At 38.2% G+C, this 15,919-nt stretch overlaps 2 protein-coding genes and 1 long non-coding RNA gene across 3 annotated transcripts in view; all 3 read left to right on the top strand.

Moving 5' to 3' along the window:
* Nucleotides 1-12,314, top strand: part of LOC108261104 (ribonuclease inhibitor-like) — a 90,303-nt gene extending 77,989 nt beyond the window's left edge. The window contains exon 4 of the mRNA XM_053688514.1: nucleotides 11,559-12,314. Within this exon, the coding sequence (XP_053544489.1) occupies nucleotides 11,559-11,565 (7 nt within the window). The 3' untranslated portion in view covers nucleotides 11,566-12,314. The remainder of the gene's footprint in view (nucleotides 1-11,558) is intronic.
* LOC128635402 (NLR family CARD domain-containing protein 3-like) lies at nucleotides 2,415-4,346 on the top strand. The gene has a single exon (XM_053688271.1). The coding sequence runs from the start codon at nucleotides 2,430-2,432 to the stop codon at nucleotides 4,158-4,160; it is 1,731 nt and encodes a 576-aa protein (XP_053544246.1). The 5' UTR covers nucleotides 2,415-2,429; the 3' UTR covers nucleotides 4,161-4,346.
* Nucleotides 8,431-10,187, top strand: LOC128635408 (uncharacterized). Its single transcript, XR_008398383.1, has 3 exons — nucleotides 8,431-8,618; nucleotides 9,334-9,507; nucleotides 10,018-10,187. It is a non-coding gene; the product is annotated as an uncharacterized LOC128635408 (long non-coding RNA).
* Nucleotides 12,315-15,919: the final 3,605 nt, after the last annotated feature.

Here is a 15,919-nt window from a genome sequence, read left to right as displayed (position 1 = left end):
GCAACCCCACCGCCCTTACCAGAAGGCCTTGCAGTACTAATAAAACAACAGTTCGGTGGACAGAGTTCCTCGAAGACGGTTGACTCACCAGGACTAATCCAGGTCTCCGTCAGGAATAAAATATCCAGGTTATGTCTGGTAGAAAAGTCATTTAAAATGAAAGTTTTGTTGCACACGGACCGAGCGTTAACCAGGGCCATCTCCATAGGAGACTGAGGTAGCGAGGTCCGATCCGGTGAAACGAATTCCAGTTGTCGGAGATTTAAACAGTTCACTCTTCTCTAACGAATCCGTAATCGTGGAGGAGCAGAACAATTAGACGAGTGTAGGAAGTCCGGGAAAATAGGCAGATGAAAAACATATCTGTAATCCCATGACCGTCGTGTCAAGTGGAGCCCTTCCAAGCTTAAGGGAAACTCAAATCGATTGTATGGAGGAAGCGATTGTCCGTCTGATTCTCACCCGAACACCAGCACGATTCCCACTCTTCCTGCAGTGCTTCCTTAGAGGAGGAAAGCAGCAAGGTAGCCGGCGAGCGCACTCCACCGCGGGTCGGCTGGACGAGGATTGAAAACGAGAACACAGAGTAGGACAACATCGCAGTTGAGCTCCCATACAGCTTCTGATGTTAAGCAAAGTTTGTCGATTGTAGGACAACACTGAATCTACATGATGCCAGTGTGACACGATACACAGTAAAAACAGCAGAGATGCCAGATAAACAGACATAACAGATACAACAAACTGTAAGACACGGGAAAGATAAGAGAGACAGCATGCCAACAGGGACACTGGCGCCATCTTGACTCTGACCTTTGAGTCAAGAAAATCAGATAAAAGCAGCGCCTTGTTATTCACGGACCGCACGTTGAATAATGTGGCATAGGCCTGGCTCTGAAGCGGAGACGACAGTGGTTTAATGTCCACATGGGTAAACGATATTACATTACTGTGATCAACACCAGTATGGAGCAGTTTGTTGGTCTTACGTCGACAGGTAGGGACAAAGATGTCAGGAGAGGATGAGACGATGGATATATTGTTTAGGACGTAGCAATCCAGTGTCTCAACTGATTCTGTAAGAGTTTCTGGCTAGGCAATAAGAGCTCTGTTTTAAATTTAAAAGCTGGCGTGTAGTGTACCTTAGGGCCATGGTCATTGAGTGCACACTCACAAGGCCAAGGCGTTGAAAATCCGTAGCGCACTGTGAGCACAAAGTCGTACAATCCACACATGCAGCCGAACCGAGGCGTTGATTCCGCATTGCACGCTGCAGGTTATTCCGGGTGGAGCACAGAAATAAAAACAATAGTCCAAAATATATAAAATGGCACCAACACATCGCAATCCTGACGGCACTAAAAACAATATAACTGTAAAAAACTCAGTTATTTAATACAATATGACTTAAAATAACAAACAAAAACAAACAAAACAGTAACAGGAGCAGCAGCAAAATGTGCCAGCGTACCCTGTGAACCAATACCAGAAATGATCTCAACTCAAAAACACTCAAACTCACTTCATTCTCAAAAGCACTTCATGCATTAAGTAAAATCTTTCACTTGAGTAAACTATTCACTCTATCTAGGGTTGGCAGCAATCCACACCTTATAAACAGGATTGTCCTGTATTGAAAAGTAAAATGCTGCGTCCTTTGTTGAGTTAATATGTGACCTGATTTGTCACTCTTTTTTATACCCATCGTTTCATACATACACTGAGTCTACACAGTGGTGAGAGTAATAATAGTGAATAAAATCAAACCAGTTTCATAAAAAATAGCAGAGAATCAGAATCTAAATCAGTGATATGGGACAGAGAATAACAGACACACACTGTGCACGTCAACATCATCATTGTCCTGGCTATGGAGTCTGTGGTTCTGAAAAACATCTTCCAAAATAAGTTTTTATACAAAATCGTGTTTGTATTTATCTCTGTTTAGAAAACATTACCTGTTCATTTAAATTGATTTGTTACAGCATTAACAGCCTACAGGAAATAACCTAGAATACCTAGAATTAAAACAGGGCCAGATGAGCACTGTGTTTTCTGAATGTTAATGCACTTAAAAATAATTATTGTAGCAAAATTAAAGTAAAGGTTTAGACAATAGTATTTAAGTGATGGAAGTTATCTTCTTTAACAGCTACAGTTTTTGTTCACAGTGTTCTACAGAGAGCAGGAGACAGAATAGAAAAGAACATCATCACAGATACAGGGTAAGATCAGAGCCAACAACATGACTGTGACACTGACACACTGGTATTATAAACCTCTCTGCTGTTATTAACTACAGAATGATTAGATTATAGAAAATAGTTGGACCCCATATTTCACCTCATCTTCCTACTTCACCATCTCACAGGCACGACCCAGAATCTGCTTCTGTGAATGAATTCCAGAAAAAGTTCAAATTAAACCTGATGAAGAAGATTGAGTGTTTGAATGGAGTGATAATAAACCTGGGAAACCAAACACTCCTGAATGAGATATACACAGAGCTCTACATCACAGAGGGAGACAGTGGAGAAGTCAATAAAGAACATGAGGTGAGACAGATTGAGGCAGCATCCAGGAGAACAACAACAGAGGAAACACCAATCAAATGCAATGACATCTTTAAACCCTTATCTGAACAAGACAAACCCATCAGAACTGTGCTGACAAAGGGAGTTGCTGGCATCGGAAAAACGGTCTCTGTGCAGAAGTTCATTCTGGACTGGGCTGAAGGGAAAGCAAATCAGGACATCCACCTCATATTTCCACTTCCTTTCAGAGAGCTGAATCTGATGAAGGACCAGAAACTGAGTCTGATGGAGCTCCTTCATGTCTGTTTTAATGAAACAAAAGAAACAGAAATGTCCAGTTTGGAAAAGGTTCTGTTCATTTTTGACGGATTGGACGAGTGTCGTTTTCCTCTAGATTTCCAGAACACAGTGAGAGTGTGTGATGTAACTGAATCAGCATCGGTGCATGTGCTGCTGATAAACCTGATCAAAGGGAATCTGCTTCCCTCTGCTCTCATCTGGATCACCTCCCGACCAGCAGCAGCTGATCAAATCCCCTCTGAGTGTGTCCATCGAGTCACGGAGGTACGAGGGTTCAATGACCCACAGAAGGAGGAGTACTTCAGGAAGAGAATCAGTGATCAGAGCCTGGCCAATAACATCATCACACACCTGAAGTCATTAAGAAGTCTCTACATCATGTGCCACATCCCAGTCTTCTGCTGGATTTCAGCCACTGTTCTAGAGAGAATGTTGGGTGAAGCAGAGAGTGGAGAGATCCCCAAGACTCTGACTCAAATGTACACACACTTCCTCATCATTCAGACAAACATCATAGGAGAAAAGTACTCAAAGAAGCAGGAGAGTGATGAAGAAATGCTTCTTAAACTGGGACAACTGGCTTTTCAGCAGTTGAAGAAAGGGGACCTGATCTTCTATGAGGAAGACATGAGAGAGTGTGGTATTGATGTGAGAGAAGCAGCAGTGTACTCAGGTGTGTGTACGCAGATCTTCAGAGAGGAGTTTGGGCTTCACCAGAGTAAAGTGTACTGCTTTGTTCATCTGAGCATTCAGGAGCACCTCGCAGCTCTGTATGTGCACCTGACATTCATGATGGAAAAGAGAAATGTTCTTATACAGCATCAGGTCTCTAAATGGTGGATGGAAAAAATGACAATCTCAAATTTACACAAGGGTGCTGTAGATCAGACTTTACAAAGTCAGACTGGACATCTGGATCTTTTCCTTCGCTTTCTTCTGGGTCTCTCACTGAAGTCCAATCAGAAACTCTTACAGGACATAGTAACACAGACAGGAAGTATCTCCCAGAGCAGAGAGGAAACAGTTCAGTACATTAAGAAGAAGATCAATGAAGATCTTCCTACAGAGAAATCATTCAATCTGTTCCACTGTCTGAATGAACTGGGTGATAATTCTCTAGTGGAGGAAATCCAACACTACCTGAAATCTGGAAAACAAAGTGAACTCTCTTCTTCACAGTGGTCTGCTCTGGTGTTTGTGTTACTGACATCAGCACAGGAGCTGGAAGAATTTGACCTGAATAAATATTTCAGTACAGATAAAATACCAGAAACTGTTCTTCTGAAGATGATACCTGTGATTGCAGCCTCCAGAAAAGCAATGTAAGTAAAGCTGAATATAACTGTTCTACTGTTACAGTGTTACAACGAGAGAAACTGAAAACACTTTGACAAATATCTACTTTGGGAAATAGATAAATTAGAGAATAAAAAATGCATAAATAAATGAATAAGACTGAAGAGCAGGTATTAAATATGTGGAAGTCAGCTGATTTCATTTGAGGACAAACACTGAAGTCTTGAAGTTATGACTTAGTATCCTGAAATAATTAAAAAGATTCTTGAAATTATGATTTATTATTACCACAGTAATGCTGGTTTTATGTTGGATATTTGGAAATCTTGTGTTTTTATTTACATAAACCTTAGCAATATCACTCTCTCATCTAGAATCTTTAATTTTATCTTTGTAGTTTGAAGATTTTTTTCTTCACATTTTTCTACAAAATTTCTGTTATACATGAAGTGGAATTACACAGACACATGGTATATAAAACTATCTTTATTGCTCTAATACAAAATTACAGAGAAACAAACATAAATAGCCTACAGGTAACAAGGCACAGGTGAGAATCATCACGCGTTAACTGCCAGTTTCCCCGCCTCCTCTCTGTCCACATCCGATGCTCAACCAGGCCCCCACTGCCACAGTAGTGTTCTGTTGTACAGGACTGTATCACTTACTGTATATATTTTAGCAGATTTCATGTTTCGGTGTCATTTTCCATTTTTCACCCGAACACTACAATACCCAGAATGCAGTACACCAATACGTAATTCAACCATTGGGAATCCCTACTGTGATCAACCAATATTATATATATTTACACATGTGCAGCAGCACTTCAAATCAGAGGATTATAAAAGAAATTTGAAAGTGAGTTTCTGGGTCTTCCACTGGAGAAGATGATAAAGAAAACAAAGATTCTGTCTGTATTTAGTAAAAAACAGAGAGCAGAGAAGCTCCATAGCCAGAACAAAAGCAAATTAACTGAAACAGGAGAACTTGTTAATATCTGTTAGCAAGTAGGCTAACCCTACTTGACTTACCCATGTAACTACTAGTATGATGGCTAGTAAGGTCACTAACGCAAAGGTAAATTATTGTGTAACATTGCTAGTTAACATTATGGTCGCTGTTTGTGTTGTTGCTAACTTCAGTTATTCGTCTCAGTGTAATTGTGAAAGATCTACAGCTGCTCTCTTCCTCCTGTTGTTCTTCTCTCTGGTGCAGTTCTTCTTCTGTAAATTCTGTCTCGAACATATATGAATGGAGGTCACTGTGTAACACTAAATCAAAACATCCTCATTCACTGAGTCATTTCTCTCTCTTCAGTAAACCATTCGGTCCATCACAATAATTTACATACAAAGCTACGTAACTGATTATTAGCAGTAGGCCGTGTGCTGGGGTATCTGGCACTAAGATGTTAGCAGCAGGTTCTTTAAGGGCATTTTTAGACCTGTAGATCTGTACTTTGTTCCAAAACGGGGGCTTAAATTGTTGTATTTTGTCCTTGGCTCGGCTAGCTTTCACAAGGCAACATTTCAAACTGTACCGAATTGTGTTTATACAAGTCACATGTGAGTAAACTGTCCTGTTATTAGTCAGATTGCACGTTTTTGTTCTGGGGTTCTGCTCATAACAGTCGTCCATCAAGTTGCCAGCTCCACAAGCTTATTGTGCCTTTCTTTTTATCTGTAGTTATTATAATCTATCAATTGAGTGATTAAAGCCCATCTCCTTGAGACTCCCGCTAACCAACTTGTAAACCTCTGTGTTTTTATGTGTTTTTGAAAGTTGTTCAGAAACATGTTTGTTAGACCAAATTTCATTGAGGCATTTTACCTCATCTTTGGTCCAAGTTAAAGATTCAGACTACGAGCCATTAGCAAAGCAAACGCTTTTTACGTAACATAGTTCCCATCATACATTGTTATATAGGATGGTTCATTGGTTTGTTGGGTCGAATTCAGGGTATGAAATTAGCACCCACCACCTGCCAAATGAGGGTGAATTGTTGGCAGAGTATTTAATTATTATTATTTTACTTTAAATGTGCTAAGGCCGTAAGCTGAACTAAGCTAAGTGCCGCTGGTGCTTTTGCAGCAGATAGGTGGCAGCAATGGCAAAGAGCACACACTGCCTACAGAATGTTTTATTTTACTGTCAAGGAAACTGGTTTGTTGTCAAAAGTGGAATGCTAGTTGCGCCACATATGTTACTATGGCAACCAGTAGTAGGAATGTCTACTGGCGACACCATAGTACAGCAACTGGCTTTCTCACAGCAATGTTTAGTTAGGTGGTACGTGTCAAAATAATATCCACATGAATGCCAGGACCCAAGGTTTTTCAGGAGAACATTGCCCAGAGTATCACACTGCCTTCACCTGCTTTCTTCCCACAGTCCATCCAGGTGCCATCTCCAGGTAAGTGACACACACACCCGGCCTTCCACTCGATGTAAAAGAAAACCTGATTCATCAGACCAGTCCACCTTCTTCCATTGCTCCATGGTCCAGTTGTTATGCTCACATGTTCATTGTAGGTGCTATCTGCAGTGGACAGGGGTCACCATGGGGACTCTGACCGGTACGTAGCCCCATACGCAGCAAGCTGTGATACACTGTGTGTTCTGACTCCTTTCTGTCACAACCACCATTTACATTTTCGGCAATTTGTGCTACGGTAGCTCTTGTGTGGGATCAGACCAGATGGGCTAGCCTTCACTCCCCACATGCATCAGTGAGCCTTGGGCACCCGGTTGTCCTGCCTTGGACCACTTTTGGTAGGTACTGACCACTTCATACCGGGAACACCCCACAAGACCTGGAGATGCTCTAACCCAGTCATCTGGCCATCACAATTTGACCTTTGTCAAAATCACTCAGATCCTTACACTTGCCCATTTTTCCTGCTTCCAACACATCAACTTCGAGAACTGACTGTTCACCTGCTGCCTAATATATCCTGCCCCTTGACAGGTGCCATTATAACAAGATAATCAATGTTATTGACTTCACCTGTCAGTAATTTTAAAGCTATGACTGATTGGTGTACATTACAGCACAGTGAAATACTTTTCTTCACATATCTCAGCTTGTTAGGAAGTTGGGGTCAGAGTGCAGGGTCAGCCATGATACAGAGCCCCTGGAGCAGAGAGGGTTAAGGGTCTTGCTCAAGTGCCCTACATTGGCAGCTGGCAAATTGGTGCTAACACTGACAGTACCCCAAAATATTTCCTAATAGCACCTGAAAATGATTCTTATGTCACCTGCTTTCATAACAACTCCCAGAATTCCATACCACAACCAAACATCTGCACTGAACTCCATTTCCCAGCAGCACAACAGACTACAAACTCCACCACATGATCAGTCACATGACCCACTTCCCAGATCACGTTCACCTGATTACTAACTCAGCATTGAGAGTGCTCCTGTTACTAGATAGACTAAGAGCCTTTATTTTACGGAGATTTTTTCAGTTTATTGTATTCAGGGAAACTCAGTACATAAGATACAAATGTATTAAATAGGAGCAACATGCCATATCCTCCTCATGGGAAGTCTGAGGTAAAAGGAACTAAGTGATTCACTCTGCTCTTTAGCCACTTGGACATGATCATCACCTGCCGTCTGCTCCACAGTAAACTGTACAGTTTGAGTTGTATTCATTGTCAGGGACAGGACTTTATCCCGTCTCACACCTGTACCTCCACAGACTCTTGTGTTTCACTGGGAATTTGTGTTGAAGACATTTTCTAAGAACCGCATGACTGGAGTTTCCGTAACCAGGGCAACAATGACGTTGACATGCAATCTCACACTGTACATGTAAATTCTCTTCCTGCTATTTCTTTTGAAATTGGTTTCATGTTATTCACTATTATGTTTCTCACCACTGTGGAGACTTAGTGTATGTATGAAACGATGTGTACGAGAATACGGGACAAATCACATCCTGTATTAACTCAATAATTTTATTTTTCAATACAGGACAATCCCATATTATACAGGATGAGTGTAAACCCTACTCTAGATACTAGCTAGTTAGCTGTAGTTATCTATTAACTTTATCCATTTTAATTACATCAACAAGTGGAAGCAATAAAGTGTACAAATTGACACAAACTAATTCATTAATTGTCATTTTTTTACTGGTTTTGGGTCTATTTCTTCTTTGTGTGTGTGTGTGTGTGTATTTACCTAATTTAGAACCTAGCGTATAGGAAGAAACAGCCCTGGTGATGTTTACAACAGATGTATCGATGGTTAGAATTTATGGATTATTTTATTTCCTTCAGTATCAGATGTGATTCACTTGGAGTGAGAAGTTGGTCAGCTCTGGTCTCAGTGCTCAGCTCAGAAACCTCCAATCTGAGAGAACTGCATCTGACTGTGAAAACACTGAATTTGTCCTGGAATAAACTAGGAGACTCAGAATTGAAGAGTCTCTGTGCTGGACTGGAGAATCCTCACAGTAAAGTGGAGATACTAAGGTAAGATCATCTCGCTGAGATTCACAATAACTCACTAAAATCAGCAGTTGTATGCAGTGTTGTTTTTCACCTCAAATTTTCTGTAACAGTACAACATGCAGAACAGATAGATAAGTCATTCAGTGAGAATATTTTGTCCAATGTCTTAACCATAAGATCTACCACTGTTTAAGCAGCGTGTTTTTTCCTGCTCAGAGCAGTTCTACCATTTAATTAATTTTGTCGAATACATAACCTGCAGAATTTTTATCATTTAAATGAAATATGAAGTCGTCCTGCAGGATAGATTAAGTCCTTGGGAACTTTATTTTATTTCTGCAGGAGGTGAGCAGCAGTCCTTCAGGAATTATAAAATCCTGCAGGAGTTTTCCCTTGTGCAGCGAGTGTGCTGGAAATTCCTGCATGTTTCTATTGTACTGCTCCATCCTAAACCCTATAGGAAAATCCTGCACAGTTTGTCAATGTGTCCTGCAGGATTTCATCATTCCAGGATTCCAGCAAACATACTGCAGAAAAATGAAAATCCTGCAGGATTCCTGTAGAGTTTTTTAAGGGAGCCACTGAGCAGTGATAATGTTTTGGTCAGTGATAATTATATCTTGTGATTGGTCAAGAGAGAGCAGAGAGTCCAACGTGAAAGACACATCATCATCATAGCAAGTAAACCATGATAAAAATCTGTTGATGAAGAGTGTGTCATTGTGTCTCCATACAGGTTGTATAATTGTGGTGTCTCAGATGAAGGCTGTGCTGCTCTGATTTCAGCTCTGAGATCAAACCCCTCACACCTGAGAGAACTGTCTCTGTCCTGTAATAAACTAGGAGACTCAGGAGTGAAGAGTCTCTCTGCTGTACTGGAGAATCCTCTCTGTAAACTGGAGACACTGTGGTAAGATCATCTCTCTGAGAGTCACATGACCTGCTCCTCAGTAAGACACATTCTCTAATAGTGAGACTGAAGCAGAAGTTTTAGGTTCATCATCAATGTCCTGAGGAGGAAGATTGTTTCTTTTTATTTAACAATAAATTATCAGCGAGTAATCTGGTTTTGAAAAGACATGAGTGTTAATCCGCTTCAGAATTAATGTTTTATACTTTTATAATTTATCCATTGTATCTTTTAATTCATGACAGTGTTTGTTTTTTATGATGATTGAGACTTTTACTTCCTTCCTCCTGTAATAATATAAATATATAGAGAGATATTAGATGAGAGAAACTTAATATAACACTCAGTATGATCATTTTAATTATACTGTTAATTATAATAAACAGGTGATATTAAATCCGCATGTCATTCTGAATAATAAAATCATTTTACAAACACATCATCTTTAAAGTAATTCTTAAACCAAGATAAAAATCTGTTGATGAAGAGTGTGTTATTGTCTCTCTGCAGGTTGCGTGGTTGTGGTCTATCAGATGAAGGCTGTGCTGCTCTGACTTCAGCTCTGAGATCAAATCCCTCACACCTGAGAGAACTGGATCTGTCTGAGAATAATGTAGGAGACTCAGGAGTGAAGAGTCTCTCTGCTGTACTGGAGAATCCTCACTGTAAACTGGAGATACTGAGGTAAGATCATATTTTAAATCATTAATAATAAAACATGTTCTAATCTTCTGATTGTGGACAGTCTGATCCTCTCAAGAAATAACTGTTCATGTGAACGCTGATTAAAAACGAGATTTTCTTGAGATGTGTGAAGCGAGGAAAAGTTACTTAAAAACATTTCTAAAGATCTAGTGTGTGTTACTCAGTCCACAATGGGAGAAACTGTCTACAACCAGAGGAAAGTCAGTGCTGTTGTTCCTCTGCCTAAGATCGAGAGAGTGAAGAGTGTGTCATTGTGTCTCTCTACAGGTTGGAGTGTTGTGGTGTATCAGATGAAGGCTGTGCTGCTCTGACTTCAGCTCTGAGATCAAACCCCTCACACCTGAGAGAACTGGATCTGTCCTTTAATAATGTAGGAGACTCAGGAAAGAAGCTGCTCTCTGCTCATAAAGATGATAAACATTACAAACTACAGACACTGTGGTGAGTCATGACCTTTTTAGATAAATTGTGAAAAAATTAAAGACTAATAAATGAACCTGATTGTCATTAGTTTGTACATTTCTCTTTAGTTACAATAAATATCAGATTACCAGGTTAGGGAATAAAACAAGTTTTAGAAATGTCACTATATTCTGTTTAATCAGATTTTTTTCTAACAATTGTCTTTAATGCTGTTTTGTGTTCAGTAAAGTGTGTTGATTTAAAATTCATGTGAAGGTAGAAGACAGGGAGTCAGACAGAGTCTACAAAATATCACAAATGAGTGCATGAGAGTGATTGTAAATGAACACCTGGTCTCCTTGTGACAGCCTGCTATCTCTGACTTCATACTGCTGCTTTTGTCTGAACAAGATGATCTCTTCTTTTCCCTGTTTCTGATAAGCAGCAAACTTTCTTCTCAACTCTCATAAAAGCTAATTAAATTCATCTTTTATGACACAGATATTTTATTTACGCAGCCAGCCACTTTACTCACTCTGACACTTCTTCCAGCACCCTACCTCCACACCGTGTCTTCTGTCTTTCCTGTAACATTCACCTCAGCTTCTTCTTAAAGTCTGCACTTAAATATAAATGTAGAACAAGAGCTAAATGACACAGTGATGTTCATTATTTAAAAAACTCCAAAGAATGTGATTAGATAAGAGCAGTGATGTGATGGGTAAATATCTGCTCATTTTCCTGTTAGAACTTGTGGAAGTTCTCATTTGTTCTTGCTACATGTTATAACACAGATGTTAGTAAGAATGAAGAAATGTAGAATGATTAATTATAAACAGGAGATGATGATGTTTCTCTTGTAGCAGAGATGATTATTTGTTGATCATGAAGTACCTCGGTCCAGTTTGTGGTTATTAATTCACATGTTTTTCTTTTATATTCAGGGTGTGATGAACATCTGTGTGTGTGATGAAGACTCTGGTGTTCCTGCATTTCACTGTTGGGGAATAGAGAACACATTTATAAACACATCACTCATTTAATTATAACACATTAAACAGACTCAGAGATGTGAGAAGTGTGTGTTCATCATGCACAGTGAATCAGCCTGCACACGATTCTACACTGAGTGTATAACCTCTGAACCCTGGATAAAATTCCCTGAACCTCCTTCTCATTAAAAAAATAAATAAATAAATAAAAAATAAAAAATTAATAATAAAAAAAAAAAAACACCTGCGGGATTATTAGGAACAGCAGGTGAAAAAGCACATGACCTCGAGTTGAACCCAGCCAGTGGAAGAGAGAGCTAAAATGGACAGGAACAGTTTCAAGACATTGGTGGAATTCTCACCTGACAGGATTGGCATCTGAGGAGTTTATCTGAGGAGTTTATCTGAGGAAGCCTCAAGGAGACTCACTATAATCACATTTATCACTTTGTCCTTTGGTTAATTAATGTAGCAGTGTTGTTGTACTAAATATAAATACTCTTGGAAAGATGCTTGTACAATATAATTAATGGACCTAACTAAGAACTAACTGTTGCATTATATAGTTTTAATAGTTTGTGATTCTTCTGTGTTTGTGATAAATATTTGTTTAATATTGTAATATGTTTTACTATCTTTACACATTCATAGTAAAGATGGATACATAATTAAAATTATATTGTATTTAAGCACTTAAAATGTATTGCCTAATTGTACAAATCAAATATATTTTTTGAGAAATAAAATACATAACTGTACAATGCTATTATATTTGTTGTTTAAAATTAACTTGAAAATTTAACAGGAATTTTGTAGCAAAATAATTTTTCAACAGTTATAAAAAAAATAAATTTCTGTTTCTGGGTTCTGTTTAACTCAGCAATGTTAGAGTCGACCTTTTTGAGGAGACTCAACTGGGAATGAGTGTATATGAGCACAAACACCTTCTTTCCGTTGTGTATCTTTTTACATGCTTCCCTCTCTCATCTTTAAAGGCAGGTCAGTAGTGGAATCTTTTTTCATGTGTACATTGTAGACTGGTTTTTGAATAATTGAGAGCGTACTTAAATAAAATGCCTTGTACATCCTAACCTTTTCACCTTTTAATTCTAAGTTTTACTGTACAATAATTGTTCTTCTGTATCAGCCAGCACTTTTCTCCACAGCAATAAATTGGCATTAGATTTTCACTTTTGTAAGTGATTGGTAACTTTTGTAAGTGTTTGGACAGCAGATAGAAACAGACAGATGCTCATCAAGGTCAGGGAAAAAACAAAACAAAACAAGGACTCTGTCTGAGTGAAACCTCTTTTAAAAAATCTTGTCCTCATAAAACCTTTTCAAGATAAACAACTAACTGCACATACTCCGCAAATTTAAGATAACATATAGACATGAATATTTAATTGTGGCAAATAAGATTGGTCTGAAGAAAGGCAAAACCCTGTGGAGAAAGGTCTGTGTGAAAACGGTCTGTGTGTATTTGTATTTTTTTATTTTTTTAGATTTTCTGCAAACTGTCTCACTTTATTGTTTCAATAAAGTTGAATTACTTTTTGACATCTACTAACTCTCTGTCTCTGAAGTTTTTCACTTAGTCTAGAAAGATTGTTTGCCACGACAGTCCCCACTAAGATATAAAATCACGCACACACACACACTTTTCTTTAAGGTGCGTGCATTGTCAGGTGTGTGTGTGTGTGTGTGTGTGTGTGTGTGTCCACTTTTTCTGCTTTTTTCTGGCTCAGTTTATCAAATCAAATTAAGTCGGTTTTCATTATCTTTCACAAGCATCGCTCATTACAACGAAATGCCACTTCTTCTTTAGGACCATTCTGAAACAACCATACACATCTACAAAAAGTGCAAATACATAACAGTGGGAAACCATAAGCTATACAACAAATACACACCACAAACAGTTCACAGGACAGTACACGCTGACTAGACACAACAGAATTCTTAAGTAGACTACAACAGTGCTGAATAAAAAAAAAAAAACAACAACAAAGCAAAACCAAGCACTAATCTGTAAACTACAGGTTGTATTACACCTTAAGGAATCATTTATTCTTAATGACATCAGTAAAATGGTGTTTAAAAAGTTTCATGCATCCTTCAAATTAAGAATAAAACAAAAAGTTTATCCAGTGAACAGGCCCTGAATGTATGCATGAGTTCAGAAGAGACAAGAGTTATAATATGGACCACAGCACCATAAGGTGCACATTATTAGGCCTAAGATACACCGATCAGCCATAACATTAAAACCACATGCACACCTGATATTATTATGCACCTGGATATCACATTTGTCTCAGTTGGACACTCATATGCTCAGTGGTGAATGCACACTCATATGCTCAGTGGTGAATGTCATGGTTATGCTATCACATTCTGCAGAATTGAATTTTCATTAAAAAATGTCTATAATAATATTGTAATAAATTGCTATAACTTGCTATGGGACTGTTAGATGAAGAAAAAAAATCATTTAGTAGTCTAAAACATCCAGGAATAACTTTTGTTTTGTTTGAGTTCACAGAAAAAAAACACCAAATTGTTCCTGCCGTGTTTCTAAAATTTTTGGATAAATCATCCATTCTCAGACAAAAAAATAATAATAAAATTGGGACTTTAAATGAGGTAGATTGAAAATTAAAGTGATCCTGTTTAAAATGATATATGGCACTCAATGCTGACTGCTAGAATATGTTAGAAAAACTAAATACAGGAGCGTCAGATTTCCCAAAAATCAGTCTAGGTCTTTAAGGGTTAAAGACCGTGTTGCTGTTGTTTTTAATGAATATTTTTATGTTCTTAAACTTGTAAGTTAGTCAAGGGCAATCACTAATGTCATCTTTATGACATTCAAATAGGACAAGAGACAGGAGACTATCAACTCAAATAATTGAAATGTAAAATTTAATTAAGTGAAATTATATTAATCTTAATGTTTACAATTCTTATGCACCCTGGCACTTATTTAAATATAGAATAAATAATGTATTTAAAAAACAACAACAACAACTTTAAACTTTAAAAACAAATTAAAACACATTTTCATACACAATCATATTTTATGAATTTTGACTTTTGCTATGCACTTATTTACAGCAATGGATTTATAAACACATTTCTAATAAACTGAAAAGCATGTCAAGCATTTTGTCTGTCCTTTCCTGCATGTTGCCCTTGTATAGCGTCCATCATGGTTTGCTATGCTACATGGGGATGCTCCAATTGCTCAGAGAAAGGAATATGAATTATGGTTTCCCTACTGACACGGAGTTGAGAAAAAACAGTTGGCTCAAATCAGCAGGAGCAATCGAAATATAACAAAACATTACAACACCAAAAATTTGTGAGTTAATAATACTTAAATATACTTGCACTTTTTCACAAAGACCACGCCATGGGAAAGTTTAATGTTAGGTTTATTTAAAAAAGGAACAGGGAGCTGAGACTCCTGCCGTTGTCTCATGTTCTTAGTTGTTTCTATTTTATTTATAAGTTTATTTGAATATGGACTGTACAAAAAACATGACTCCAGTCAAAAGCTGGAAAATATGTATTGCACATAGAGAGTGTAGCATAAACTAATTTGCATCTCGGCTGATCTGGTGTGTGGGAAATAAACTCAAGTCTCTCTGCAGGCACATTTTGAAGCAGACCAGTTTATCAGGAACAAAAAGGTTAAGATTAGGCTGAGACCAGGTGATATTCACACCATCTTTGTGCATCATCTTGTGGTCAAAAAGAGGAGGGCCCCTGCACCATGATGCACCCCTGGACCTACAAACATAGAGCACATTGCTGCTGATCACAGCTATAGTGTTGCAGGTGACACAGGTATAATATGTATGAAGTCTTACTAATTGTAGTAATATTTCTTATTTTGATGTGATATTATTTTCAATATTTATAAATTAGCAGTACCATGTCTCCTGCCTATATCCGTTTCAAAGACTGAGGAAAGAAGGGATGGGGACACTGAAATATATATCAATAGTAAAAAATTCATTGTAAAAAAAAAAATGGCTCTCTTCCTACAATAAGGAATTTTATTCTTTATTACAAAATAATATTATTCTTTGTACACATGTAATAAGGAATAAAATGGACATCTTCATTTTACCACTTTCACCGACTACTATCGCATGCCCCAGTGTTATATTTAACTAGTATTTAAACACCCCCCCTCTCACCCCCCCCCCCCCCCCCCCCCCACACACACACACACACACACACACACAAAAAATGTTTAGAACCCTTTTCCTCTAATTTCACAACCATGGATGAAATTGCATTAA

Source organism: Ictalurus punctatus, chromosome 19 (assembly GCF_001660625.3).
Source record: "Ictalurus punctatus breed USDA103 chromosome 19, Coco_2.0, whole genome shotgun sequence".
Classification (NCBI taxonomy): domain Eukaryota; kingdom Metazoa; phylum Chordata; class Actinopteri; order Siluriformes; family Ictaluridae; genus Ictalurus; species Ictalurus punctatus.
Note: the sequence above shows the minus strand (reverse complement) of the source record. Positions and strands in the feature narration are given on the sequence as shown.

Bases quoted from the DNA above. Each gene is read 5' to 3' on its own strand.
- LOC128635402 (XM_053688271.1), top strand. From the start codon at position 2,430: ATGAAGAAGATTGAGTGTTTGAATGGAGTGATAATAAACCTGGGAAAC.